This window comes from Mytilus edulis, chromosome 9 (assembly GCF_963676685.1).
Source record: "Mytilus edulis chromosome 9, xbMytEdul2.2, whole genome shotgun sequence".
Classification (NCBI taxonomy): Eukaryota; Metazoa; Mollusca; class Bivalvia; order Mytilida; family Mytilidae; genus Mytilus; species Mytilus edulis.
In genome coordinates this window covers 83,704,079-83,730,996 of record NC_092352.1, presented here as the reverse complement: position 1 = coordinate 83,730,996, position 26,918 = coordinate 83,704,079, and the positions used below count along the sequence as shown (strand labels likewise).

The 26,918-nt window shown below is 31.7% G+C and overlaps 3 protein-coding genes across 4 annotated transcripts in view; 2 read left to right on the top strand and 1 right to left on the bottom strand.

The window, feature by feature from the left end:
• LOC139489205 (tRNA methyltransferase 10 homolog A-like) overlaps positions 1-26,918 on the top strand; it is a 66,871-nt gene that overhangs the window by 29,922 nt on the left and 10,031 nt on the right. Inside the window, exons 4-6 of one of the 2 annotated variants that reach the window (XM_071275399.1) lie at positions 14,969-15,115; positions 15,641-15,746; positions 16,363-16,996. The exons of the other annotated variant lie outside the window; for it this stretch is intronic. Coding sequence (XP_071131500.1) covers positions 14,969-15,115; positions 15,641-15,746; positions 16,363-16,901 — 792 coding nt within the window. The 3' untranslated portion in view covers positions 16,902-16,996. Of the gene's footprint in view, positions 1-14,968; positions 15,116-15,640; positions 15,747-16,362; positions 16,997-26,918 lie in introns of those variants that run through there. 2 annotated transcript variants of the gene reach the window in all.
• On the bottom strand, positions 6,111-7,950 carry LOC139489202 (uncharacterized). Its single transcript, XM_071275393.1, has one exon. It carries the CDS (start codon positions 7,944-7,946, stop codon positions 6,240-6,242), a length of 1,707 nt encoding a protein of 568 aa, XP_071131494.1. The 5' UTR covers positions 7,947-7,950; the 3' UTR covers positions 6,111-6,239.
• Positions 23,380-24,736, top strand: LOC139489208 (tRNA methyltransferase 10 homolog A-like). Its single transcript, XM_071275408.1, has 2 exons — positions 23,380-23,486; positions 24,103-24,736. The coding sequence occupies exons 1-2, from the start codon at positions 23,384-23,386 to the stop codon at positions 24,639-24,641; spliced, it is 642 nt and encodes a 213-aa protein (XP_071131509.1). The 5' UTR covers positions 23,380-23,383; the 3' UTR covers positions 24,642-24,736.

Below are 26,918 nucleotides of genomic sequence, written 5' to 3'. Positions count from 1 at the left end.
TTGATTGATCAATACTTTGTATAGCATAAATTGACACAGTTTGCATTGATTTATTCCTTTTCTGTACGTTTTCTGCTGTTCAGTGACAAATATCAGTGCACACATTTACACGTACGATTGAGAAAAATACTCTATTTTCTCTTTTCTCATTAGAAAATATGAATGGCGAATGAGTTATTCTAACACTAGATTTGCCATTGCAAGCAATAGCTGAGGATGTCACCCCGTTCTGGACATTGTCACAGTAGCAGCAACCAGTTTGAGTGTACAAAAGTCAGATGACACGTCCAGTATACATGCCTTTGACACACACACCCCCCCCCCCCCTTTTCTCTTTTCGTAGACTAAGAGTGATGTCTATATATAGTTAGGGAACTCTTTAAAATCTTAAATTAGACACACGCGCGAGGAAGATAGGTGGTGTCACGTGATACTGAAGTATATTATCGTGGACTTAGAACATTACTATTCTTTTTAGAGGGGACCTTGGACAGACAACATGTTACAAAGGGGGAGTATTAGGGGTCGTATCTGTAACGGTTGATTTACTATGAATTAATTAAGGAATTATTTTCGTTTTTTTCACGTTTGGACTGTTTCCATGGCAACGGTAGCCATTTTGAAAGTTTTTAAGATGGATTTCACGCTTTCGCCTGACCAGTTACAATGTCTGAAAGTTTCGTTTATTTTGGACCATTTTTCGGTTTTTCACATTTTTGCCGTTTCCATGGTAACGGCGGCCATCTTGAAAATTCCAGACCCTAACTGCACATCTGTACATGGGGATTGTCATTATGGTACAGTTTTATCAATGTATGTCAAGTCATCTCCGAGAACTAAGCTGGACAAAAAGTGTGGAAGAAAAATTCGGAACAATAACAATATATCACCCCTATTTCCATAGGGGTGACATAATAATACGCAAAAGTCGATTGTTCAACAGAGAATTAGGGCAGCAACCATTTGATTTTCTGGGGGGGGCTATGGTTTTTTTTGGAAAAAAAAGTTTGTTTCCAGGTTTTGGTGAAAAAAATAATTTGTTTTGGACCCTGAGTAAAAAAAATTGTTTGTTTCACCCTCAGCTGCCACTATATGTAATGCTAAAATTGAAAGAAAAAAATTGTCTTCGGTTTGTCGCTAAAAAAATAGATTGTTCTTCGCCGAAGGCGAAAAAAAAAGTTTGCACAGAAAAAAAAACCATAGCCCCCCCCAGAAAATCAAATGGTTGCTGCCTAAAGGTATTTTCTTTCATAAACTCAACGTAAACGATATGTGGATTGGTTGATTGATGGTTTGTGATCATGATTGATCAATCATTGATTGATTAATCATTTGATTGATTGACTGATTGACTGATTGGCAGTTTGAAAAATGGTACGGGGACTTTTTTTTCGATATCTGCACTTGATTCATTACTTGTTTGATATCAAAACTTGATTGATTGATCTCTTATCATGATTTGATCACTTCAATCATGATTTGATTGATTGATCAATACTTTGTATAGCATAAATTGACACAGTTTGCATTGATTTATTCCTTTTCTGTACGTTTTCTGCTGTTCAGTGACAAATATCAGTGCACACATTTACACGTACGATTGAGAAAAATACTCTATTTTCTCTTTTCTCATTAGAAAATATGAATGGCGAATGAGTTATTCTAACACTAGATTTGCCATTGCAAGCAATAGCTGAGGATGTCACCCCGTTCTGGACATTGTCACAGTAGCAGCAACCAGTTTGAGTGTACAAAAGTCAGATGACACGTCCAGTATACATGCCTTTGACACACACCCCCCCCCCCCCCCCCCCCCCCTTTTCTCTTTTCGTAGACTAAGAGTGATGTCTATATATAGTTAGGGAACTCTTTAAAATCTTAAATTAGACACACGCGCGAGGAAGATAGGTGGTGTCACGTGATACTGAAGTATATTATCGTGGACTTAGAACATTACTATTCTTTTTAGAGGGGACCTTGGACAGACAACATGTTACAAAGGGGGAGTATTAGGGGTCGTATCTGTAACGGTTGATTTACTATGAATTAATTAAGGAATTATTTTCGTTTTTTTCACGTTTGGACTGTTTCCATGGCAACGGTAGCCATTTTGAAAGTTTTTAAGATGGATTTCACGCTTTCGCCTGACCAGTTACAATGTCTGAAAGTTTCGTTTATTTTGGACCATTTTTCGGTTTTTCACATTTTTGCCGTTTCCATGGTAACGGCGGCCATCTTGAAAATTCCAGACCCTAACTGCACATCTGTACATGGGGATTGTCATTATGGTACAGTTTTATCAATGTATGTCAAGTCATCTCCGAGAACTAAGCTGGACAAAAAGTGTGGAAGAAAAATTCGGAACAATAACAATATATCACCCCTATTTCCATAGGGGTGACATAACTAAACAGCCTTATTGATAACAAAATAATTTACGAAAACAACTTGACCGACATGAATTATGAACAACAACCAGTGTACTACATGTTTTTGGCTTTAGAATGGACATTGGCACATAAACAATGTGGTGGCCATAAACCCAACCCTCCCAAATGAACCAAACCTTAAGGACAACACATCGCAAGAAAAAACTGTAAAATATCAGTTGCAATTCGCGTCCCTAAAATTATGGGTACGGTGCACTATAATCACTTACATAAAAACAATAGACACAAATCACTGAAATAATCGCACTTACCGAAAGCTATTTCAAAGCTAGTGAACATGTAGACGAACCAGTGGACATAGACGGACGGGTAAACATGTAAACAGACGGGCGAATGTGACAGACTTATTGACAAGCATTCATATATAGACAGACCTGCAGTTGGGAATGTAGGTTGACTAGGAGAAACGCTATGGTACGCTTTACGCACACCCAATACACGCTTTAAGCTCGTTGTGCACACGATACAGATATGATTGACAGGTTGAATGCATCAAAATTACTAGCGTTTTGGTAGCGTGCATGATTTTTTTTACCTTGGCCGACGTACGTCGGATCTATACGTTGATGTGTGAAGCCGGTATTACATTATTTAAACCACTAAACAGGCAATGTCAGTTTCTAATTCTTATGCACAACAAAAGTAATATAAGACAATGCATCTTTATTAAACAATTATCTAATATATATAATGCCAAACAAGCATTTGGGTTTACGATTGCATTTCTTTTTTTTAAAGAAAGCAACTTGTTGTACATTGTTTAACCAGTCAGACATCATGATGATCTGATATCAAAAGACATATGTTGCTTGACATATTTGCATTTTTGTTTTTTTCAAAAATTAATCAGCCTCATTATTTCCCTCAGAATGTAAATCATTTGTGTCTCACAAAGGATAGCTAAAGTTTAAAAAAAGTTATAACACTTATTTAAAACATATCTATAAAAAGTACAATTAAATGTTTTAAACAAATAAAAAAAAATATCATCATAACATAAATAAAATTGAGAATGGAAATGGGTAATGTACCAAAGAGACAACAACCCGACCATAGAGCAGTCAACAGCAGAAGGTCACCAATAGGTCATATATTTGTTATTAATAAATAAACATATGGCAGATAACAAAACCCTGTTTAATTTATATAAAAAAAATCAAAATACTAGTTAAATTTTATTGATTATAATCCTGTCACATTATTCGCAATAAAAAAAATATTGCAATAATAAAAATATTGCTATGATTTCTGAATTTACAGTATCTATTCAAAAACCTTAGAAAATGTTTAATCATTGTAAATCTAAATTTTTGGTTTACAGAAAATATTTAGTATCATTTAATCAGTTAACTGGGTTATGTTTCTAATCAAGTTCAGAATTATCTGATCCATATTATCATATAATTATCAAATTTATATTTTTCACTGTCAGACATTTAATGTGTCTATCAACAATGTTCATTTACTACCTAATTTTTATACGACCGCAAAATTTGAAAAATTTTTCGTCGTATATTGCTATCACGTTGGCGTCGTCTGTGTCGTCGTCGTCGTCGTCGTCCGAATACTTTTAGTTTTCGCACTCTAACTTTAGTAAAAGTGAATGGAAATCTATGAAATTTTAACACAAGGTTTATGACCACAAAAGGAAGGTTGGTATTGATTTTGGGAGTTTTGGTCCCAACATTTTAGGAATTAGGGGCCAAAAAGGGCCCAAATAAGCATTTTCTTGGTTTTCGCACTATAACTTTAGTTTAAGTTAATAGAAATCTATGAAATTTTGACACAAGGTTTATGACCACAAAAGAACGGTTGGGATTGATTTTGGGAGTTTTGGTTTCAACAGTTTAGGAATTAAGGGCCAAAAAAGGGCCCAAATAAGCATTATTCTTGGTTTTCGCACAATAACTTTAGGTTAAGAAAATAGAAATTAATGAAATTTAAACACAATGTTAATGACTACAAAAGGAAGGTTGGTATTGATTTTGGGAGTTTAGGTCCCAACAGTTTAGGAATTAGGGGCCAAAAAGGGACCCAAATAAGCATTTTTCTTGGTTTTCGCACCATAACGTTAGTATAAGTAAATAGAAATCTATGAAATTTAAACACAAGGTTTATGACCATAAAAGGAAGGTTGGTATTGATTTTGGGAGTTTTGGTCCCAACAGAATAAGGGGCCCAAAGGGTCCAAAATTAAACTTTGTTTGATTTCATCCAAATTGAATAATTGGGGTTCTTTGATATGCCGAATCTAACTGTCATAACTGTGTATGTAGATTCTTAACTTTTGGTCCCGTTTCCAAATTGGTCTACATTAAGGTCCAAAGGGTCCAAAATTAAACTTAGTTTGATTTTGACAAAAAATGAATGAGTTAGGTTCTTTGATATGCTGAATCTAAAAATGTACTTAGATTCTTGATTATTGGCCCAGTTTTCAAGTTGGTCCAAATTGGGGTCCAAAATTAAACTTTGTTTGATTTCATCAAAAATTGAATAAATGGGGTTCTTTGATATACCAAATCTAACTGTGTATGTAGATTCTTCATTTTTGGTCCTGTTTTCAAATTGGTCTACACTAAAGTCCAAAGGGTCCAAAATTAAACTTAGTCTGTTTTTAACAAAAATTGAAATCTTGGGGTTCTTTGATATGCTGAATCCAAAAATGTACTTAGATTTTTTATTATGGGCCCAGTTTTCAAGTTGGTCCAAATCAGGATCTAAAATTATTATATTAAGTATTGTGCAATAGCAAGTCTTTTCAATTGCACAGTATTGCGCAATGGCAAGAAATATCTAATTGCACAATATTGTGAAATAGCAAATTTTTTTTTAATTAGAGTTATCTTTCTTTGTCCAGAATAGTAAGCAAGAAATATCTAATTGCAAAATATTGTGCAATAGCAAGATTTTTTTTTAATTGGAGTTATCTTTCTTTGTCCAGAATCAACTTAAATCTTTGTTACAACAATATACAATGTATATTCACTTTTTACTACCAACTGATAAATTAAAATAATCTTTACCATTCAGTGATAACAAGCAGTTTTTTTACATCTTAATATTTTATGATGTATTTAAATGAGTAGTTATTGTTGCAAACTCCATTAGAAATTTTAATTGAGATTAGTTTTGGAATAAGGGAAAGGGGGATGTGATTAAAAAAATTGGGTTCAATTTTTCTCATTTGAAATTTCATAAATAAAAAAGAAAATTTCTTCAAACATTTTTTTGAGAGGATTAATATTCAACAGCATAGTGAATTGCTCTAAGAGAAAACAAAAATTTTAAGTTCATTAGAACACATTCATTCTGTGTCAGAAACCTATGCTGTGTCAACTATTTATTAATTTTAGATTTAAATAAGTTTGAAGAAGAAATCTTTAATTGATTTGTAAAATCTTGACATTTGTTTTGTGTAAAAAAAACCATGTAATGTCAAAAATTTGATCACAATCCAAATTCAGAGCTGTATCACGCTTGAATGTTTTGTCCATACTTGCCCCAACTGTTCAGGGTTCGACCTCTGCAGTCGTATAAAGCTGCGCCCTGCGGAGCACCTAGTTTTGGATTGCTGTCAATCTATAGTTTGAAAACCACATTACAAATTACTTGCGAAATTTGTTTTTTTTATAGGATATGACAATATTTGTATAAGCTGAATATCTTTTTCATAAATATTTTTTATTTTTTTTTTATCCATTTGATACATGAAAAGTTTCATTGAAATTTCTGTTCCGGTATTCCTTAAAGTTTCAGATAAAGAATTATTTGATTTCCCACAAATTGTTATTAGAATCCTGAACACTGAATCTCATAGAGTTTTGCATTTGTTGTACTCTTCAGAGGCAGTGAACATCCCAGGTAGAATGTTGTTGGACTGGTGAAAAAAAGGCAATATGGACTCTGTATTCCTATATCCATGGTATTGTAGTAGAATAACAAGTTACCAGAACTGTCAAGGATGTGGAGGTGATTGTAATGTTCTATTACAATTACCTTGTCTGATGGGGTAGTTGTTATACTGACTGGTTTAAATGGTTTATCTTCTGTATTTATATCTTGACCACAACCAGTGTATACATTTAAAACATCACTACTCTTACCTAATACCAAAATACTTCCTCTTTCATCATATGAAAGGCAATCAACAACAAAGATATTCCTATTACTAATGGTAGTAATACGATGAGGGAATGCAAATATTCTTTGTTTATGTTTATCTTGTTCATACACAGTGAGTTGATTCCCCTCATGATCCATAACAATCACCACTCTTCTTCCTGTCACAGGGAAGATTTTACCAGGACTCATTGCACCCACAATAACCTTGTGATCACTGGTTATATGAACAAATATTATCAATAATGGATCCACACTGTACTTTGAGTCACTGACTTTCCCAGTCTTTCCATTGATAAGTTTAAGCTTTGATGTTGCATCTGTAATCAGTAGATCATTACTATGTGTGACTGCTATACCTCGTAGTGCAGTGTTTATGGTTAATACTGTTGTGAGAATGTTCCCCTCTAGCTTTACTTTTTGCAAGAGCTTAGATACACTATCACCTATCCACAATGACCCATCAGAACAACCAGATATATAGTGACACATTTTCAATCCAGTGGTAAACTCATTGTTAACTTTAAAATCTGTTACAGTATTGTTGGAACTAATGTCTCCGAACAATGTCACAATATTCAATTGTGACATGCTTCCTGGCTTAAACTTTGGCACATTTTTATGGATAACGTTGACCCCATCTTCATCATCATCTATGGATTTTGCTATGATGTTAACATTTTTAAAGAAAAACGATGTGTCCATTGTTGTAAGAATTTCCTCTGATGTCTTAGAATTATTTTTCACTTTTTGTCTGTTTGTTTTGACTTTTTTCTCCTCTTCAGAAATTGAATCTTTGATGGCTTTTGTTTTCTGAGTAACTTCTTCTATTAGTTTGATAGCATATTTATCCACCTCTTCTTTTAAAGCTTCCCTTTGATGTTGAATATCTTGAATGGTTTTCTGACAATTGGAATTCTCCCGGACTGTTACTTGATCAAGTGTTTTCTCAACATCATCTATCTTCTTCTCCTTCATTACTAATTTTCCTTTCTGACTTTTTAGCCATTCTACTTTCATTTCATACGCTTCTTTAATTTCAATGAAAGTATGTCCAGCATGACCTTTTGTAATACAGCTTGGACAGGCAGGTTCATCGCAATTACTACAGAAAATACAACATGATTGGATTGTGTGTACTTGGCACTTAATGTTTGTAAAGTCTAAGTATCTATTGGTACCACCGATTCCTACCTGCTTTATATCTACTATTGTGTGGTCTTTGGCATTTTTAAACTTTGGATGAACTTTGTCACAACACTTATTACACATTAGCAAGTCACAGTCAAGGCATTTCCATTTCAATTTGGTTTCTGATTCACAAAGGTTACAAGAAATAATATCCTGAGCTTTTATGACAGATTTTGATAACGCCATCTTGTACAGGTATTCTTTTTCCCTGGTTTGAAAAATTTTAAAACATTATATAAAATCTATGTAAAGGTGCAATCAGTGATATTGTAATAAATGAATGTATTGATTCTGTTGGTTTAAGATTTACAATCTATTTTGAATGGGAAAGTAAACATTCAGGTAATTTACAGGTTGCATTTATGCAAACATATAGACAATGCAAATTCCCATAAAACTTCCTTTGCAGCTAAAACTGTGACACTTTTACTATGAAAAATTATGTCCTAAAATGGAAAGTTAATTTGCACTACTATTTTATTCAAATAACATAGGGCTGTGATGCATATTTTCAACATTTATATGCCCGAAATTGTTGGATTTTAAACTAATACTAAAATTATCTACTACCACTACCTTTACTTTTTGCCTACTTCAGAATTCATTTTTCACTGCAGAAGTATGTTTTCTTGTTGGTTACATTTACGTCTCTTTGTGATACAACATATAGATCATATCTGGGAAGCAGTATGTCAACAAACCAAATAATCTATGAATATTATATATCTCCCCCAAAGAGGCGTTGTTTATAAAACAGCTGTATTTTCATAGTGCAACCTAGACATTTGCATATCTTTTTCACTAAGTAAAAAGTGAAATAATTAAATTACTGAACTCAATGGAATTTTCAAATCTGGAAGTCTCTTATCAAATAGCAAAATCCAAAGCTTAGACACATCAAAACAACTGTCATATTCCTGACTTAGTACATGTACATGCATTTCCTTATGTAGAAAATGGTGGTTTAAGTCTGCTTTTGTAGCTAGCTTAACATCTCAATTCTCATCTGAAATTACAAGACCATTCCAATTTCAATTCAACTTGATGAGTTGAATGATCCTACGGGTAACTTAAATAAAGTTTTTATATGGCCGCAACAAAAAATTTGCTTCCGTATATTGGTATCACGTTGTCGTCGGAAGACAGTTGGTTTCTTGACAATAACTTCAGTATAAGTAAATATAAATCTATGAAATTCAAACAAAAGGTTTATAACCATAAAAAATAGGTTGGGATTGATTTTGGAGATGATGGTGTGAACAGTTTAGGAATGAGTTTCTAGACAATAACTTGTCCAGGTTACAAACTATAACTGACGGAAACACATCAAATATAAGAGAACTACAACACAACAGAAACACAACATTAAATTGTAACACATACAGAGACGAACTATAATATAACAATGGCCATGTTCCTGACTTGGTACAGGACATTTTAAAAACTAATGGTGGGTTGAACCTAGTTTTGTGGCATGCCATACCTGCCACTTTTATGACAATGTTAAAAATAACATTAAAATGACAACATTAAAAGAGGGACGAAAGATACCAAAGGGACAGTCAAACTCATGAATCAAAAACAAACTGACAATGCCATGGCTAAAAATTGAAAAAGACAAACAGACAAACCACAGTACACATGGCACAACATAGAAAACCAAAGAATAAACAACACAAACCCAACCAAAAACTAGGGGTGATCTCAGGTGCTCCAGAAGGGTAGCAGATCCTGCTCCGCATGTGGCACCTGTCGTGCTGCTTATGTGATAACAAATCCGGTAAATAGTCTAATTTGGTAGGTCACATTCATGAAAGGGAAGGGGATTGTAGTTACAACATAAGGATCATATCTGATATCATTTGTGAAACCTTTATTCCATAAGGTTAACCAACTTGTGATGGCATCCGTAAAATTTACAAAGCAATGATTTCAACTTCACCATTTGGAACTCTTGGTTTTAACAGCTTCCTTGTAACATTAAATGACAGGACTACAATACAAATAAATGGGAGAACATATAGGACAGAGAAACACATGAATAATAGCTAACCGAATGTACCAGGTTTTAATTTTAATATGCAAGACTCACATTTCGTCCAAACAAGACTAATCAGTGACGCTCAGATGAAACAAGTTTAAAGTGTATATATGGATCTCTCTGAACTTATACCTCAAGTTTCCATAGGGAGGGGGGGGGGGGGGCTCAAACAGTTTAGGAATTAGGGGCAAAAAAGGGGGAAAAGCAAGGGTTTCTTGGTTAATAGACAATTAAGGTGGTACCCAACACCTTCACTGAAATAAATTTGGCTTGTTTAATTCTCTTAAAATTTTGGCAAAAATTTACTTTGACCCTTTGAAAAAAATATAAAAATTTCAAAAAACATTTGAACCAAGCATTCTTTCAGAAAAATTACACTGCTTATATAGTAGTTTGTCAAACACAAAATTTTATCATTGAGAAGCTTAATATTCCATTAACAACTTTTTACTAATTTACTTTGAGAAGTTATATTAAATTTATGCTGATTAATGAATATCTTTTTTTTTTTTTTGAAAAAAGGTTGGGGGAGTAATTTTCTCTAAATTTTGGGACTTGGGAAGGGGGCAATTCGCAATAGCATAGAGTATTGCACAAAAGCATAAAATTGAGTATAAATTCAAATTATATAACCAATTCTAAGTTTTTTTACTACAGTTCTTCTGTGTCAGAAACATATTCATTTTTAACCGGATTTTTGTGACAAAAATGTCGGTTATTGATTTGGGGATGTACGGTGGGCGGGCGGTCGGGCGGGCGGGAATCAAATGTTGTCCGTGCATTAACTCATGAACCGTTCAACCAAAGCTTTTAAAATTTTAATATGTTGTTACTGACAACTAAATGAAGGTCAAGTTCAATAATGGCGATTTTGACTTTTACTGTTCAAGAGTTATGGTTCTTGAAAGATTGAAAAATGGTGTTTCCAGTCGTGTCCCTGAATTTACGCATGAACTGTTCTACCTAAGCTTTCCAAATTTTAATATGTTGTTACTGATGACAAAATGGAGATCAAGTCCAATAATGGCGATTTTGACTTTTACCGTTCAGGAGTTATGGTTCTTGAAAGATTGAAAAATGGAGTTTCCAGTCGTGTCCCTGCATTTACGCATGAACTGTTCTACCTAAGCTTTCCAAATTTTAATATGTTGTTACTGATGACAAAATGGAGATCAAGTCCAATAATGGCGATTTTGACTTTTACCGTTCAGGAGTTATGGTTCTTGAAAGATTGAAAAATGGAGTTTCCAGTCGTGTCCGTGCATTTACGCATGAACTGTTCTACCTAAGCTTCCCAAATTTTAATATGTTGTTACTGATGACAAAATGGAGGTCAAGTTTAATAATGACGATTTTGACTTTTACCGTTCAGGAGTTATGGTTCTTGAAAGATTGAAAAATGGTGTTTCCAGTCGTGTTCGTGCATTTACGCATGAACTGTTTTACCAAAGCTTCCCAAATTTTAATATGTTGTTACTGATGACAAAATAGAGGTCAAGTTCAATAATGACGATTTTGACTTTTACTGTTCAGGAGTTATGGTTCTTGAAAGATTGAAAAATGGAGTTTCCAGTCGTGTCCCTGCATTTACGCATGAACTGTTCTACCTAACACTACAAACCATTAAAAGTCTGAAATGGCCTATATCTGTACTCGACTGTACTGATTTTTACTCGACCAGTCTGAATTCGTCTGAGATTTACTTGATGATACTCGACTGTAGTCTGAACCATACTTAACAGTCTGAATGTGTACTTGACCAGTACTTAACCGTTTTATACGAATCTGAACCGTACTCGACCTAGTCTGAACCGTACTCGACCTAGTCTGAACCGTACTCGACCTAGTCTGAACCATTCTCGACCTAGTCTGAACCATACTCGACCAAGTCTTAACCAAACTAGACCTATTCTTTGTATCTATCAACTGAATTTTATCAATTTAGTAATTTTCTAAATAAAAATTAAATTTGAACAACACCTTAAAATTAAAATTAAAATTCAATACAGCATTGAAATTAAAATTTCACAATAATCAATCATAATATAACTTCAACTCAATAGTAATCAACACTAACATGATAATATATATCAACTTTTAAAATATAAATGAAACAAACTGATCAAATAATCTAAAAAAATGAATTGTGACTAATATTTTCGATATTATTCAAAATTTTATGAATATTTCGGAAGTATTTTATGGTAACTGGACTATTTTCACCATTTACTTAAGCCTAGTATAAATTTATGGTGTCAATTAAGTTCAGGTAATAATGCAGTGAATGTTTTTTATTAAGATATATATAAAATAGTATATAAAACAACTTAATAAATTTTAAAAAAATGAGAGCTTAATTGTTTTGTTTTATTAAACCAAGAATTTAATATAATCGTTATAATAGAATTTCCATAGCAATCCTTGATAACCTTTTCAAATAAGGAAATGTATTCCAAAGTATTAGTAAAAAAAAATTTCAATTAATTTAAGTATTTTTTTGTCAAATTAACATGGCATACATAAAGCACTTTAATATGTTCTAATTACCTCAGTACATGTGTGTTTTACAGGTAAAAAGAAAGCCCTATTTTCTTAAATTCGTGTATTACTTATCTAGTACATACATGTATATTCGAAAGGCCTTGTTAATTAATTTAAACAGGATGTTGCAATTTTGAATCAATGTTATTTAGAATTTCATACCACTGACCAGGTGTGATCTTATTTATAAGTTTGCCCCAAGCAGAGGTTATATTTTATGTTTTACCACTAATCAGAAAAACAATTTTATTTATTTATTTGATTTTATCCCTTTTTGATATAAGTTATATATAAGATATTTTTTTTTATCCTAAATATAATCAGAGATATATTTCTTTTATAAGGTTAAAATCTTTTATAAATTTTGTTGGCTGTTGTTATATATGTCAGTTAAAAAGAAATTTATTTTAACAGTGGAGAAAGTAGAGGTTTTTTGGTCTAGTATGGTTCAGACTGGTCGAGTATTGTTCAGACCTTTGGTTAAGTATGGTTAAGACTGGAAAAATAGGTCGGGTACATGTCGAGAATGGGTTAAGACTGTTTTAGACTGGTCGAGTAATAGTTCAGACTATTTTCAACGGCAAAGATAAGGGTCAAGTACGATTCAGTACAGTCAAGTATGGTTCAGACTTGGGTCGAGTAATGTCAAGTAAAAGTCAGACCAATTCAGACTAGTCGAGTAAAAATCAGTACAGTCGAGTACAGATATAGGCCATTTCAGACTTTAATGGTTTGTAGTGTAAGCTTTCCAAATTTTAATATGTTGTTACTGATGACAAAATGGAGATCAAGTCCAATAATGGCGATTTTGACTTTTACCGTTCAGGAGTTATGGTTCTTGAAAGATTGAAAAATGGAGTTTCCAGTCGTGTCCGTGCATTTATGCATGAACTGTTCTACCTAAGCTTCCCAAATTTTAATATGTTGTTACTGATGACAAAATGGAGGTCCAGTTTAATAATGACGATTTTGACTTTTACCGTTCAGGAGTTATGGTTCTTGAAAGATTGAAAAATGGTGTTTCCAGTCGTGTTCGTGCATTTACGCATGAACTGTTTTACCAAAGCTTCCCAAATTTTAATATGTTGTTACTGATGACAAAATGGAGGTCAAGTTCAATAATGACGATTTTGACTTTTACCGTTCAGGAGTTATGGTTCTTGAAATATTGAAAAATGGTGTTTCCAGTCGTGTCCGTGCATTTTCTCATGAACCATTCAACCAAAGCTTTTGAAATTTTTATATGTTGTTACTGATGGCAAATTAGAGGTCAAGTTCAATAATGACGATTTTGACTTTTACGGTTCAGGAGTTGTGGCTCTTGAAAGATTGTGAAATGGCGTTTCCATTCACGTTGTTGCATTTACTCATGAACCATTCAATCTAAGCTTTTCAAATTTTAAGATGTTGATACTGATGACAAAATGGAGGTCAAATTTGATATTGACGATTTTCACTTTCACCATTCATCAGTAATGGTTCTTGTGATATTGCCAGGACACAAATAAATATTAATAAATCCGGTTTGCTGTCGTTGTGACAGCCTCTTGTTTATACATAAATTAGGCAGTTAGTTTCCTTGTTTGAATTGTTTTACATTGTCATCTCAGGGCCTTTTATAGCTAATTATGCGGTATAGGCTTTGCTCATTGTTGAAGGCCGTACAGTGACCTATAGTTGTTAATTTCTCTTTCATTTTGGTCTCTTGTGGAGAGTTGGCTCATTGGCAATCATACCACATCTTCTTTTTTTATATTATGTGTCAAATATTAAAATTCAGCTTCAGACCTGTATCAAGCGAGAATATTGCGTCCATATTTGCCCCAACTATCTAGAGTTAGACCTTTGCGGTCGTATCTAGCTGCACTTGGAGAAGCTATTTTTTAATTCTTGTTTAAAAGATACATTGCCTGCATGGCTTAAAATGAAACATAAGGGTAAATACATTAAATCTTTTAAATCTTGAGAATTATAATAGATAGAGAAAATGTGATGGTGCAAAAACATCAAGTTTGCTACAAAAGTATTTGATAAATCCATTAGAGTTAACTCCCTTTAATGACAGCTAGGTTTTGGATGTCTTTAATGTTTTACTCAAAAACAGTAGTAGGTAGGCATATTGAGGTTAGCTTTAAGCTCATTCAGGTTGTAAATATTAACACTTTATAACACTATATAAGAAAAAAATAACAAATTAAACCAGTTCTGTTTCACTTTCTTTTGTGTCTTGTCATCAACTAGAAACAATTGACTTAGTGAGCAACCATTTAACTTCAAAGGTGGAGGGAGGAAAGGATATATTTATTTTGTCTTGAGTCAGGTTTTTCTTTCAGGCAATACATAAAAGTTTGTTTTTTAGTTTCTAAATGATATCAATCAAGTTATTTTTTTTTTTAAATTTAACACCATCAGGATTGGGGAAAATCAAAATTCTAAGAGCGGGATCAAAATATCATTTTTAGGAAAAAATTTCATTTTAAATGTAAAAATAGCTTTTAGTATCATGATAACTTTTATTAATTAGATACCTGTTTCATAAATGAGATGATAGCCAGAACAACCATTTTTGATCCACCTTATCAGAAGGGACATATCTGAAATTAATTTTGTTTATTTCCATTTTTAGGTGAACTTTACAGAGAATGATTATCATGAAGAATTTGACAAAGACAAGATTATTTACTTGTCAGGTGATTCCCCTAATGTACTTGAAGATCTGTCTGATGACCATGTGTATATAATTGGTGGACTAGTAGACCACAACCAATATAAGGTTTGATACTGCTTTAATTAACTCAGATTATTATTATTTTCTACAGGGGCAAATTTAGGGGTGGGAGAGGAGGATATCTTGTGGGAAAAAATTGGTTCCACCCCAGATAATTATATAACTACTGAGGATTCATTATTGTGTAAATTTTATTTACTATGTTTTACCATATGCAGGAATCAAAATCTGCAAAAAAGACTCCTTCACAATATACATAAAACTCTTTAAGAAACAGAAAAAATATCATATTCTTTTTATTGTAGCAATAATTGTCTATTGTTATTATATTTTTAACGCCATTTTGATCCTGCACTATATTAATAAAAAGAGAAATTGATTGTATTACTATATTTTATGTGAAACTGTTTTATGTTACCGGGTTTTTCAGGGCATGGGGAACAACACTATATTACCATACTGTTATCTGAACGTTATTTGATGTGTTGTTTTATGTTATTTCATCATCTTGCAGTAGAACAAATCTGAATTTCCATATTGTTTCCTGAATGTAATTTGATGTTATTTCAGGGCATGTGTCATCAGCTTGCAGTAGAACAAGGAATGTCACATGCACAGCTACCTATTGGACAGTATATTGAGATGAAGTCTCGTAAAGTACTCACAGTTAATCATGGTATTGAAGATTTTTATATGGTTTATTAATGGGATACCAAACTTGAAAGGGAGATAACATTTTACAGATCATCATAAGACTTTAGATGCATTGTCAATTTAATGCCTCTAGTTACTTGTACAACAAACAAATGTTTTAAGCAGACAACTTCTTATAGTTTCGCTACTGAAGATTTTTTTGTCATTTGATTGAGTAGAAGGTGTTTAACACTGCTTTTAGCATAATTTTTGGTGGAGAAACTGGATCAAGTACCTATAGGGAATCACCTCCCTTTTGGTAGGATTACTTACAATTGTTGTCAATTTAGATTACAGTACAACATATTTTACCACTAGCTAGTTTTGTTGAATTTATTCATATTCAACCAAAGCATTCAAAAACTATCACAAGAAATTGATTTAAAATATGCAGTAATATACAGAAAAAAAATAAGTTTTTATTCTTGAAAATGAGGACGTTAATTGGTAATATGCTGTTTAACTGCCAAATAGAGACAACAGTTCTGACTTATGACTAGTAGAAACTGAAATAGTGGTATTATTTGGCACTCATGATCATATTTTTGATATTCATTGTGCTTCGTTAATTATAATTTATACTATATATTTTTTTTCAGTTTTTGAAATTCTTTTGAAATATTCTGAGACAAACGATTGGAAAGAATCGTTCTTTTCTGTGATACCTCAAAGAAAAGTGGTCAAGAATCCTGAAAAGGAAGAGACCAACTCTAGTAAACAGGAAACAGATGTGGAGAATGTTCCTTTAAATGAAAATGGCAGTGACAGTAACCCAACAACAGCTGCTAGCAGTACTAATGAAGCAGGGGACACGCTTAGTAATAAACTTGAAAAAGACAATGTGAAATTGACCAAAACTGGTTGTGACAATACTGCAATGAATGATACAAGCTGTAGAATGATATCTGATATAAAACAGGACTTTGAACTCTTGAAAGTATCTAGTGATAAAGACATTTCAACTTCTTCTGACGACAGCCATTTTAAATGCAATTCCGTAAAAAGCAGACATTTTGAAAATGGTTCTCAAGGAACAGAGAAGACAGATTTAAGCACTTTTAATTGTGATATTGAACATGTTGAAGAGAATAAGCAAACAAATTTAGATAATACAAATTCTTATAAAATGAAATTTTAAAGATTTGATTATATATGTATGTGATATAACATAATTCAAGGGGACACATGGGAAGATGATGTAATGTTTTTTAATTAAAAATGAATTCATAAATATTCTCTATAGTCTTTGACTGTGAAAAAGAAGCAGTATGTATGTATGTATGCGAGACATGGGTATTAATATTTGGCAATGTAAATATTTGTATAAAGCTTTATATTTCAGACGGACCAGTGAACAAGGTTAAGTTTTGGTGGTCAAGTTCATATCTCAGATATTAAAAGCAATAGGGCTACTATATTTGGTTTATGGAAGGATTGTAATGTGTGCATGTCCAACTGGCAGTTGTCATCTGACCTTGACCTCATTTTCATGGTTCAGTTGTAAAAGTTAAATTTTTGTGTCTTGGTTTGTTTTTCTAATACCTTATTCATTAGGTCACCTGTATTTGTTGTGTGAAAATATTGGTAAGTCTGGCATGTTTTATTGGACCTTGGCCTCATTTATACAGTTCATTGCTCAGTGTTAAGTTTAGTTTTTTGGTGTATTTTTCTTATACTATAAGCAATAGATCAACTATATAAAGGGTATGTATTGATTTTAAGGTGTATATGTCTGTCTGACAGGGTTCATCTGACCTTGGCCTCATTTTCTTGGTTCATTGATTAATTTTGTAGTTTTCCTGGTTAAGTTTGTTTCTTAGAATTGCAAAAGGTCAACTATATTTGAAGCATATTTGGTGTAAGGAATGATGTTAAAGTGTATATATATTCAAATTAGGTTCATCTGACCTTGACTACATTTTATTAGATCATGTTAAGAGTATTTGATAGTTGAAGTAAACTTTTATATTTAGGACTATCAACATAATATCAATGGTAAGTAAAGAAGGTGAGATATTTCAGCGTGTGCACTCTTGTTTTTATATAGGTTAGACCTTTGGTTTTTCTTTTTGAATGGTTTACACTAGTAATTTTTGGAACCCTTTATATGTTGCTGTTCGATGTTAACCAAGGCTCTGTTTTGAAGACCATACTTTGACCTATAATGGTTTACTTTTACAAATTGTGACTTGGACAGAGAGTTGTCTATTTGGCACTCATACCACATCTTCTTATATCTTATTGGCATTCATACCACAACTTCTAGGTTATTATACGCTTACATCACTATTTTATATCACTGTGATTAAGGATTCATATTTTATAAATCCTAGCTGTGATATAGCTTTTTAGATGCACCGTCAAACATACACCAACCAACATGACCAAACTTCAAATTAAAATAGATAAATTAATTCTAATTTTATTAACTAAATAATTATATAATGTTGATATACAATGTACATGTATATAAAATTATTTCCAATTCTTTTGCAACATAAAATAAGTTCACAGACATGAACAAATGTTACATTATAAATGTATAAACCATCCTTCCAGAGAGTAAAACAAAACTTGAAAGTGTATAATACAGAACAATCTGATTGTCAATTATTGTAGGATGAATTGTAGTCAGCAATACTTTTTGCATGAGTAAAATGCACAAAATGCAATCAAAATCATATGGTACTGACTTGATATCTAAAGTTAATCACTTTTTTTGAGATACACACAAAATAGTGCATTTATCATAACATTCTACACATCCTATCCATGAATATTTCATGAAAATTATCAATGTAATATATGCTCTGCTATTCAAGTTACGAAATGATGATGATGAGTTTATTTATATTTGTCAAGAAAATTGCAAAGCTTTTGCACAGTGCAGGAATCTAATATCTCTTCTAAAAATATCAATGATGCAGACTTGGGGTCAATTACATTGGAATGTAATTAATTAAATTACACATTACATTGCAAAAATGGTCAATTACACTAATTACACATTACAGTTTTTGAAATGTAATTAATTAAATTACAATTACTTTACTAAAGTAATTAATTAAATTACACATTACATTTCATCATGATATTTTTTAACAATACATGATATTTTACATGTTTATATAATGCATGTATGAAATGTGTAAAATATTCATGTAAGCATAGTTTAAGCATTGCATTTGATAATCATTTAATTGAGTTATTTTAATGTTTTGTCAATTAGTCTGAATCTTCTGGTCTGAAAACAGCAATTGTAAATAGTCTTTCGACAGGAGCTAATGTTGTGCAAGATATTGCTTGATCAGGACATGGAAGTTTTATGATTAGAAGATCATTATATTGATAGAAAAGGGAATGTGTTCCTATTTACTTGCCAATACATCAAGGGGTATTTTAACATCTCAGAAATGAACTCATTTGAATTAAACGTAATATGAATAAAGAAATTATAAATGAATTTAAAATTAATTTTTTTTTACTTTAAAAAAATTAAAAAGTGTGCTTGTCACAATATTGAAAATAATTTTTAGTACAAACAATGTATATAATGTCTAAATATTAGCAATATTTTGCTAATTAGATAAAATATCTGTAATAGTGGCATTGCCCCTGGACATTTTAATCTGATTAATTGCTGTTTGTTTTTACAGCTGTTAATTTTTATTCCTATAATCCTTTTGTGTATACTAATTTGACAAAATGATTGTATGCAGTGATTTTAAATTCTATATGAACTGTCTCAGAAAGATGTTTCACAGTGACACATTTTATTGTTTTTGTTTAACAAGGGGTTTATTACATATCAATCTATTTAGTTTAAGATCTTTCTTGAAAACTGAACAACCCTCATATATGATTATCACATTTTTTAAATCATAAGACTATTTAAGAAAATCTGTAGGTCAAATAAATGATATAAAAACTTCAGAATAAATTACAGACTTCATATATTAAAAAAGCATTGATATTAAAAATATTTGAAAAATTTATATAATTTTACAATTTATATTATTAAACACAAATCCTTAACTGTAACACCATAAAAGTACATGTAATTCAAATGTAATTCAAAAGTAATTGAGCATTACATGCTTTTTTCAATGTAATTAATTAAATTACCATTACATGTAATTAAAAAAATGCTCAATTACACATTACATTCAATTACATGGAAAACTGTAATGCATTACACTTAATTACCATTACATTTTTAATTACCCCATCCCTGCAATGATGTAATTGTTGTGATCATCTTTCAATATTTGAATTTTCTTCCTTTGTTTATAATTGTATTTGAATCATCTACAACCAATGCGTTATATAGTAATATTTAATTTAACTTCCCCACTGATAAAGTAAGGGAAGCACTTTGGTTTAGCATTTTACACTAAGTCTAACATGAATTATGCACCTTGATATAAAAAATGATAAAAAATTTGCTTATAACATAATTTTTCACGATGAACAAAATAGATAGCATTGAAACTTTTCTTTCTCAGTTGATATCACTACTAGTGTTCTGATGAAATGTCATAAAAATACATTTGTATATTCTTTTCCGCTTTCATAAGGTTTTGGAAAACGTTTTTAGAAAAAGCAATATATAATAAGTTTTCCAAATAAGACAAATTGTTTAGTTATTTTCAAAAAGACTTGTAAATTAAATAAATTATGATGTATTGTTTTAATGTCCAGACTCCAGACTGATGATATTCCTTCTAAGTTTTAATTTATCATAGGACATGTAGAAACGTCCCTTCCATTTGGAACAAATCTGAACTTCAATAGTGTTATGCATATGGGCCCTGACAATAAATCTTGGCCAAAGATAGCATGAAATGCATTTAAATCAAGATAGTACTGACTTGATATGCCAGCTATGCTGGCACTTATGGTAGAAGCATCGTTTTGGGACAAAGAACGATAACTCTTTCTAGACGACCCATCTGAAAAGTTTCGTCACTCCCGCTAAATCTCGTACGATTATTTTTTTTAATGGCGGCCGAAGTTAACGTTTTAACGCGATCTTGAAAAAACGGGACAGATCGGAATAATTTCTATGTTAAATACGACATGAATTTTTATTTGTTTTCAAAAACAAGAATTCAGAAATGTTGGCTACTTGTGTAGCTTATTTGAATTTTATTGTACCACGGAAATTACCGAAGTTATGACAACAACATCTGACGCCATGTTTCGTCTGCTTCAACATTCCATTATCAGTGAGGTCAAAGCAAATGTCCTAAATAATCACAGGTACTTCATTCAAGAGTCACAAAATCATAATTAACGATAACATATTTAGCGTAAAAGTACCGTCCAGCCATGGGAACAAAGAAAAAAATTCTACAAGCAATACATTTCGCATTTTTTTTACAAATTGGCCATGCCGGGCAAACTCCGGTGCACTGGTTGACCATGACTCCTTATGTTCATCTGCCACATATCATTATTCCCCACACCAAGGAACAGTGATAATTATACAGTTGAATGTGATCACGGTTATTCATGTAGTCAATGGCGAATCCAGCATTTTTCATAAAGGGGGGGGGAGGGTGACGGTGCGCTCCAGTCATGCTTCAGTTATTCCCTATATAATCATCATTTTTTTCCCAAGAAAAGGGTCTCCCTCTGGATCCTATGGTAGCCCACAGACTAATTCAAAACTTAACAAAAGTTAAAACATTCAAATAATTCACAATCTTCTAATTCTGTACTTCCTAAATGGCAAACTCTCAAGACATCTTTTCATTGATTATGTCACACCTTATACAGTCCCAGGAAATGGAAACTGTTTTGTTTTCTCTCTCTAAGTTTAATCGTAAAAGGAGACTTGAGTCTGAGTAGTACATTTAGAACTGACTACTGTATATATTGTATGCTTCAATATTGTCCAAAATTGGATTTTATGGGAAGATGGAGTTATTAATATGATAACCCATGAGAATAAACCACTGTCCATAATAGGTATATACAGGGCATGTTACTTGGAAGAATGTGGGCTACATCCTTTAAAATTCAAGCTGCAGCAGTCACCTGCATATTTTATGCATCAGTTTATCCCTGATCAAAACATTTTTACTCTACCAAGTACTTTATCACTATATCACTATCAGGTTCACATTTCAACCTATTTAGCAATACACACTTATGATATAACATCACAGTACCAAAATTGTACTCAGTAACCAAATTGCACCTTTTCAACAAAAAATACCTGCATGTGCAATTATCTTATTATCTTCTTTTTACTCTGGTAGATTAATTAATGAGTGATAGATTTCTCTTAGAAGAAATTTAAAGGTCTGAGTGACTATAAACTATACAGAGAACAATACCTGTTGTATTTGTTCAATGGGACAATAGAACTGCAAAAAGTTTAAATGGACAGGTCACTATCAGGTGAATCTATGGAAAGGTTCAATTGGGTTTCAATAAAATGAGCAAATTAGATGTGTTACCATGAATATCCTTTTCTTCCAAAAATAATAGTTACAGCATGAAATAAAACAAAATCTCTGTTTATATCCCAGTTTAAAGGATTTGAAATTAACCATACATGTAATGATGTATGGAATTTGGGTACTGGTCTCATTACAGGATCTTGGATTGTTTGGATGTAATTTCAAACTCATTTTTCAATGACTCTACATGGACTCAAAATTAAATTGGTGTAACTCTATTGTAAACAAGGGAAGTCTACAAAATAAGCACAGAATAAACTTTTGTCTGGTACATAAAAAAGTTTGGTAAAAAAAACTAACAATTTAGGTAAATTAGAGTATTCTCATGTTAGCAACTTCACAACAGACTTAAAAATTTATTTTCATGACCAAAAAAAAAAAGTACAAACCTAAAGGCAATAAAATGCTTTGCCATGCACAGCCTGATACGACCGCAGATGTATATTGAGCATATAAATAACACCATTTTTTTTTTATGTCAGTTGAAATCAAACATATTTTACTTTCGGATCCTTCAATATGGACTAATTTGAAAACAGGAATCAGGTAGACCCACATATTTCTATTCAGCAGAAGTCTCGAACTACATGTACATATCTCCTTAATTTCATATGATAGTAAGTCCTACAAACTATTGAAAATGTGTACATTTAATTTTTTTTCTACAGGGGCAAATTTAGGGGTGGGAGAGGAGGATATCTTGTGGGAAAAAATTGGTTCCACCCCAGATAATTATATAACTACTGAGGATTCATTATTGTGTAAATTTTATTTACTATGTTTTACCATATGCAGGAATCAAAATCTGCAAAAAAGACTCCTTCACAATATACATAAAACTCTTTAAGAAACAGAAAAAATATCATATTCTTTTTATTGTAGCAATAATTGTCTATTGTTATTATATTTTTAACGCCATTTTGATCCTGCACTATATTAATAAAAAGAGAAATTGATTGTATTACTATATTTTATGTGAAACTGTTTTATGTTACCGGGTTTTTCAGGGCATGGGGAACAACACTATATTACCATACTGTTATCTGAACGTTATTTGATGTGTTGTTTTATGTTATTTCATCATCTTGCAGTAGAACAAATCTGAATTTCCATATTGTTTCCTGAATGTAATTTGATGTTATTTCAGGGCATGTGTCATCAGCTTGCAGTAGAACAAGGAATGTCACATGCACAGCTACCTATTGGACAGTATATTGAGATGAAGTCTCGTAAAGTACTCACAGTTAATCATGGTATTGAAGATTTTTTTATGGTTTATTAATGGAATACCAAACTTGAAAGGGAGATAACATTTTACAGATCATCATAAGACTTTAGATGCATTGTCAATTTAATGCCTCTAGTTACTTGTACAACAAACAAATGTTTTAAGCAGACAACTTCTTATAGTTTCGCTACTGAAGATTTTTTTGTCATTTGATTGAGTAGAAGGTGTTTAACACTGCTTTTAGCATAATTTTTGGTGGAGAAACTGGATCAAGTACCTATAGGGAATCACCTCCCTTTTGGTAGGATTACTTACAATTGTTGTCAATTTAGATTACAGTACAACATATTTTACCACTAGCTTGTTTTGTTGAATTTATTCATATTCAACCAAAGCATTCAAAAACTATCACAAGAAATTGATTTAAAATATGCAGTAATATACAGAAAAAAAATAAGTTTTTATTCTTGAAAATGAGGACGTTAATTGGTAATATGCTGTTTAACTGCCAAATAGAGACAACAGTTCTGACTTATGACTAGTAGAAACTGAAATAGTGGTATTATTTGGCACTCATGATCATATTTTTGATATTCATTGTGCTTCGTTAATTATAATTTATACTATATATTTTTTTTCAGTTTTTGAAATTCTTTTGAAATATTCTGAGACAAACGATTGGAAAGAATCGTTCTTTTCTGTGATACCTCAAAGAAAAGTGGTCAAGAATCCTGAAAAGGAAGAGACCAACTCTAGTAAACAGGAAACAGATGTGGAGAATGTTCCTTTAAATGAAAATGGCAGTGACAGTAACCCAACAACAGCTGCTAGCAGTACAAATGAAGCAGGGGACACGCTTAGTAATACACTTGAAAAAGACGATGTGAAATTGACCAAAACTGGTTGTGACAATACTGCAATGAATGATACAAGCTGTAGAATGATATCTGATATAAAACAGGACTTTGAACTCTTGAAAGTATCTAGTGATAAAGACATTTCAACTTCTTCTGACGACAGCCATTTTAAATGCAATTCCGTAAAAAGCAGACATTTTGAAAATGGTTCTCAAGGAACAGAGAAGACAGATTTAAGCACTTTTAATTGTGATATTGAACATGTTGAAGAGAATAAGCAAACAAATTTAGATAATACAAATTCTTATAAAATGAAATTTTAAAGATTTGATTATATATGTATGTGATATAACATAATTCAAGGGGACACATGGGAAGATGATGTAATGTTTTTTAATTAAAAATGAATTCATAAATATTCTCTATAGTCTTTGACTGTGAAAAAGAAGCAGTATGTATGTATGTATGCGAGACATAGGTATTAATATCTGGCAATGTAAACATTTGTATAAAGCTTTATATTTCAGACGGACCAGTGAACGAGGTTAAGTTTTGGTGGTCAAGTCCATATCTCAGATACAATAAGCAAGAGGGCTACTATATTTGATGTATGGAAGGAATATAAGGTGTGCATGTCCAACTGGCAGTTGTCATCTGACCTTGACCTCATTTTCATGGTTCAGTTGTAAAAGTAAAATTTTTGTGTTTTGGTTTTTTTTCTAATACTTTATTCATTAGGTCAACTGTTTTTGTTGTGTGAAAATATTTTACAATGTACATGTAAGTCTGGCATGTTTTATTGGAACTTGACCTCATTTATACAGTTCATTGCTTAATGTTAAGTTTTGTTTTTTTGTGTATTTTTCTAAAACTATAAGCATTGGGTCAACTATATAAGGGGTATGTATTGATTGTAAGGTATATGTGTCTGTCTGACAGGGTTCATCTGACCTTGGCCTCATTTTCTTGGTTCATTGATTAATTTTGAGTTTTCCTGGTTAGTTTGTTTCTTAGAATTGCAAAAGGTCAACTATATTTCAAGCATATTTGGTGTAAAGAATGATGTTAAAGTGTATATATATTAAAATTAGGTTCATCTGACCTTGACTACATTTTATTAGATCATGTTAAGAGTATTTGATAGTTGAAGTAAACTTTTATATCAACATAATATCAATGGTAAGTAAAGAAGGTGAGACATTTCAGCGTGTGCACTCTTGTTTTTATATAGGTTAGACCTTTGGTTTTTCTGTTTGAATGGTTTTACACTAGTAATTTTTGAGACCCTTTGTAAGTTGCTGTTCGATGTTAGCCAAGGCTCCGTGTTGAAGACCATACTTTGACCTATAATGGTTTACTTTTAAAAATTGTGACTTGGACAGAGAGTTGTCTATTTGGCACTCATACAACATCTTCTTATATCTTATTGGCATTCATACCACAACTTCTAGGTTATTATACGCTTACATCACTATTTTATATCACTGTGTTTAAGGATTCATATTTTATAAATCCTAGCTGTGATATAGCTTTTTAGATGCACCGTCAAACATACACCAACCAACATGACCAAACTTCAAATTAAAATAGATAAATTAATTCTAATTTTATTAACTAAATAATTATATAATGTTGATATACAATGTACATGTATATAAAATTATTTCCAATTCTTTTGCAACATAAAATAAGTTCACAGACATGAACAAATGTTACATTATAAATGTATAAACCATCCTTCCAGAGAGTAAAACGAAACTTGAAAGTGTATAATACAGAACAATCTGATTGTCAATTATTGCAGGATGAATTGTAGTCGGCAATACTTTTTGCATGAGTAAAATGCATAAAATGCAATCAAAATCATATGGTACTGACTTGATATCTAAGGTTAATCACTATTTTTGAGATACACACAAAATAGTGCATTTATCATAACATTCTACACATCCTATCCATGAATATTTCATGAAAATTATCAATGTAATATATGCTCTGCTATTCAAGTTACGAAATGATGATGATGAGTTTATTTATATTTGTCAAGAAAATTGCAAAGCTTTTGCACAGTGCAGGAATCTAATATCTCTTCTAAAAATATCAATGATGTAATTGTTGTGATCATCTTTCAATATTTGAATTATCTTCCTTTGTTTATAATTGTATTTGAATCATCTACAACCAATGCGTTATATAGTAATATTTAATTTAACTTCCCCACTGATAAAGTAAGGGAAGCACTTTGGTTTAGCATTTTGCACTAACATGAATTATGCACCTTGATATAAAAAATGATAAAAAAATTTGCTTATAACATAATTTTTCACGATGAACAAAATAGATAGCATTGAAACTTTTCTTTCTCAGTTGATATCACTACTAGTGTTCTGATGAAATGTCATAAAAATACATTTGTATATTCTTTTCCGCTTTCATAAGGTTTTGGAAAACGTTTTTAGAAAAAGCAATATATAATAAGTTTTCCAAATAAGACAAATTGTTTAGTTATTTTCAAAAAGACTTGTAAATTAAAAAAATTATGATGTATTGTTTTAATGTCCAGACTCCAGACTGATGATATTCCTTCTAAGTATTAATTT

Excerpts from the sequence above, each read along its gene's own strand:
- LOC139489202 (XM_071275393.1), bottom strand. The coding sequence starts at position 7,946 with ATGGCGTTATCAAAATCTGTCATAAAAGCTCAGGATATTATTTCTTGT.
- LOC139489208 (XM_071275408.1), top strand. The coding sequence starts at position 23,384 with ATGTGTCATCAGCTTGCAGTAGAACAAGGAATGTCACATGCACAGCTA. Across the intron at positions 23,487-24,102 it reads AGTACTCACAGTTAATCATG|TTTTTGAAATTCTTTTGAAA; the intron begins GTATTGAAGATT and ends ATTTTTTTTCAG.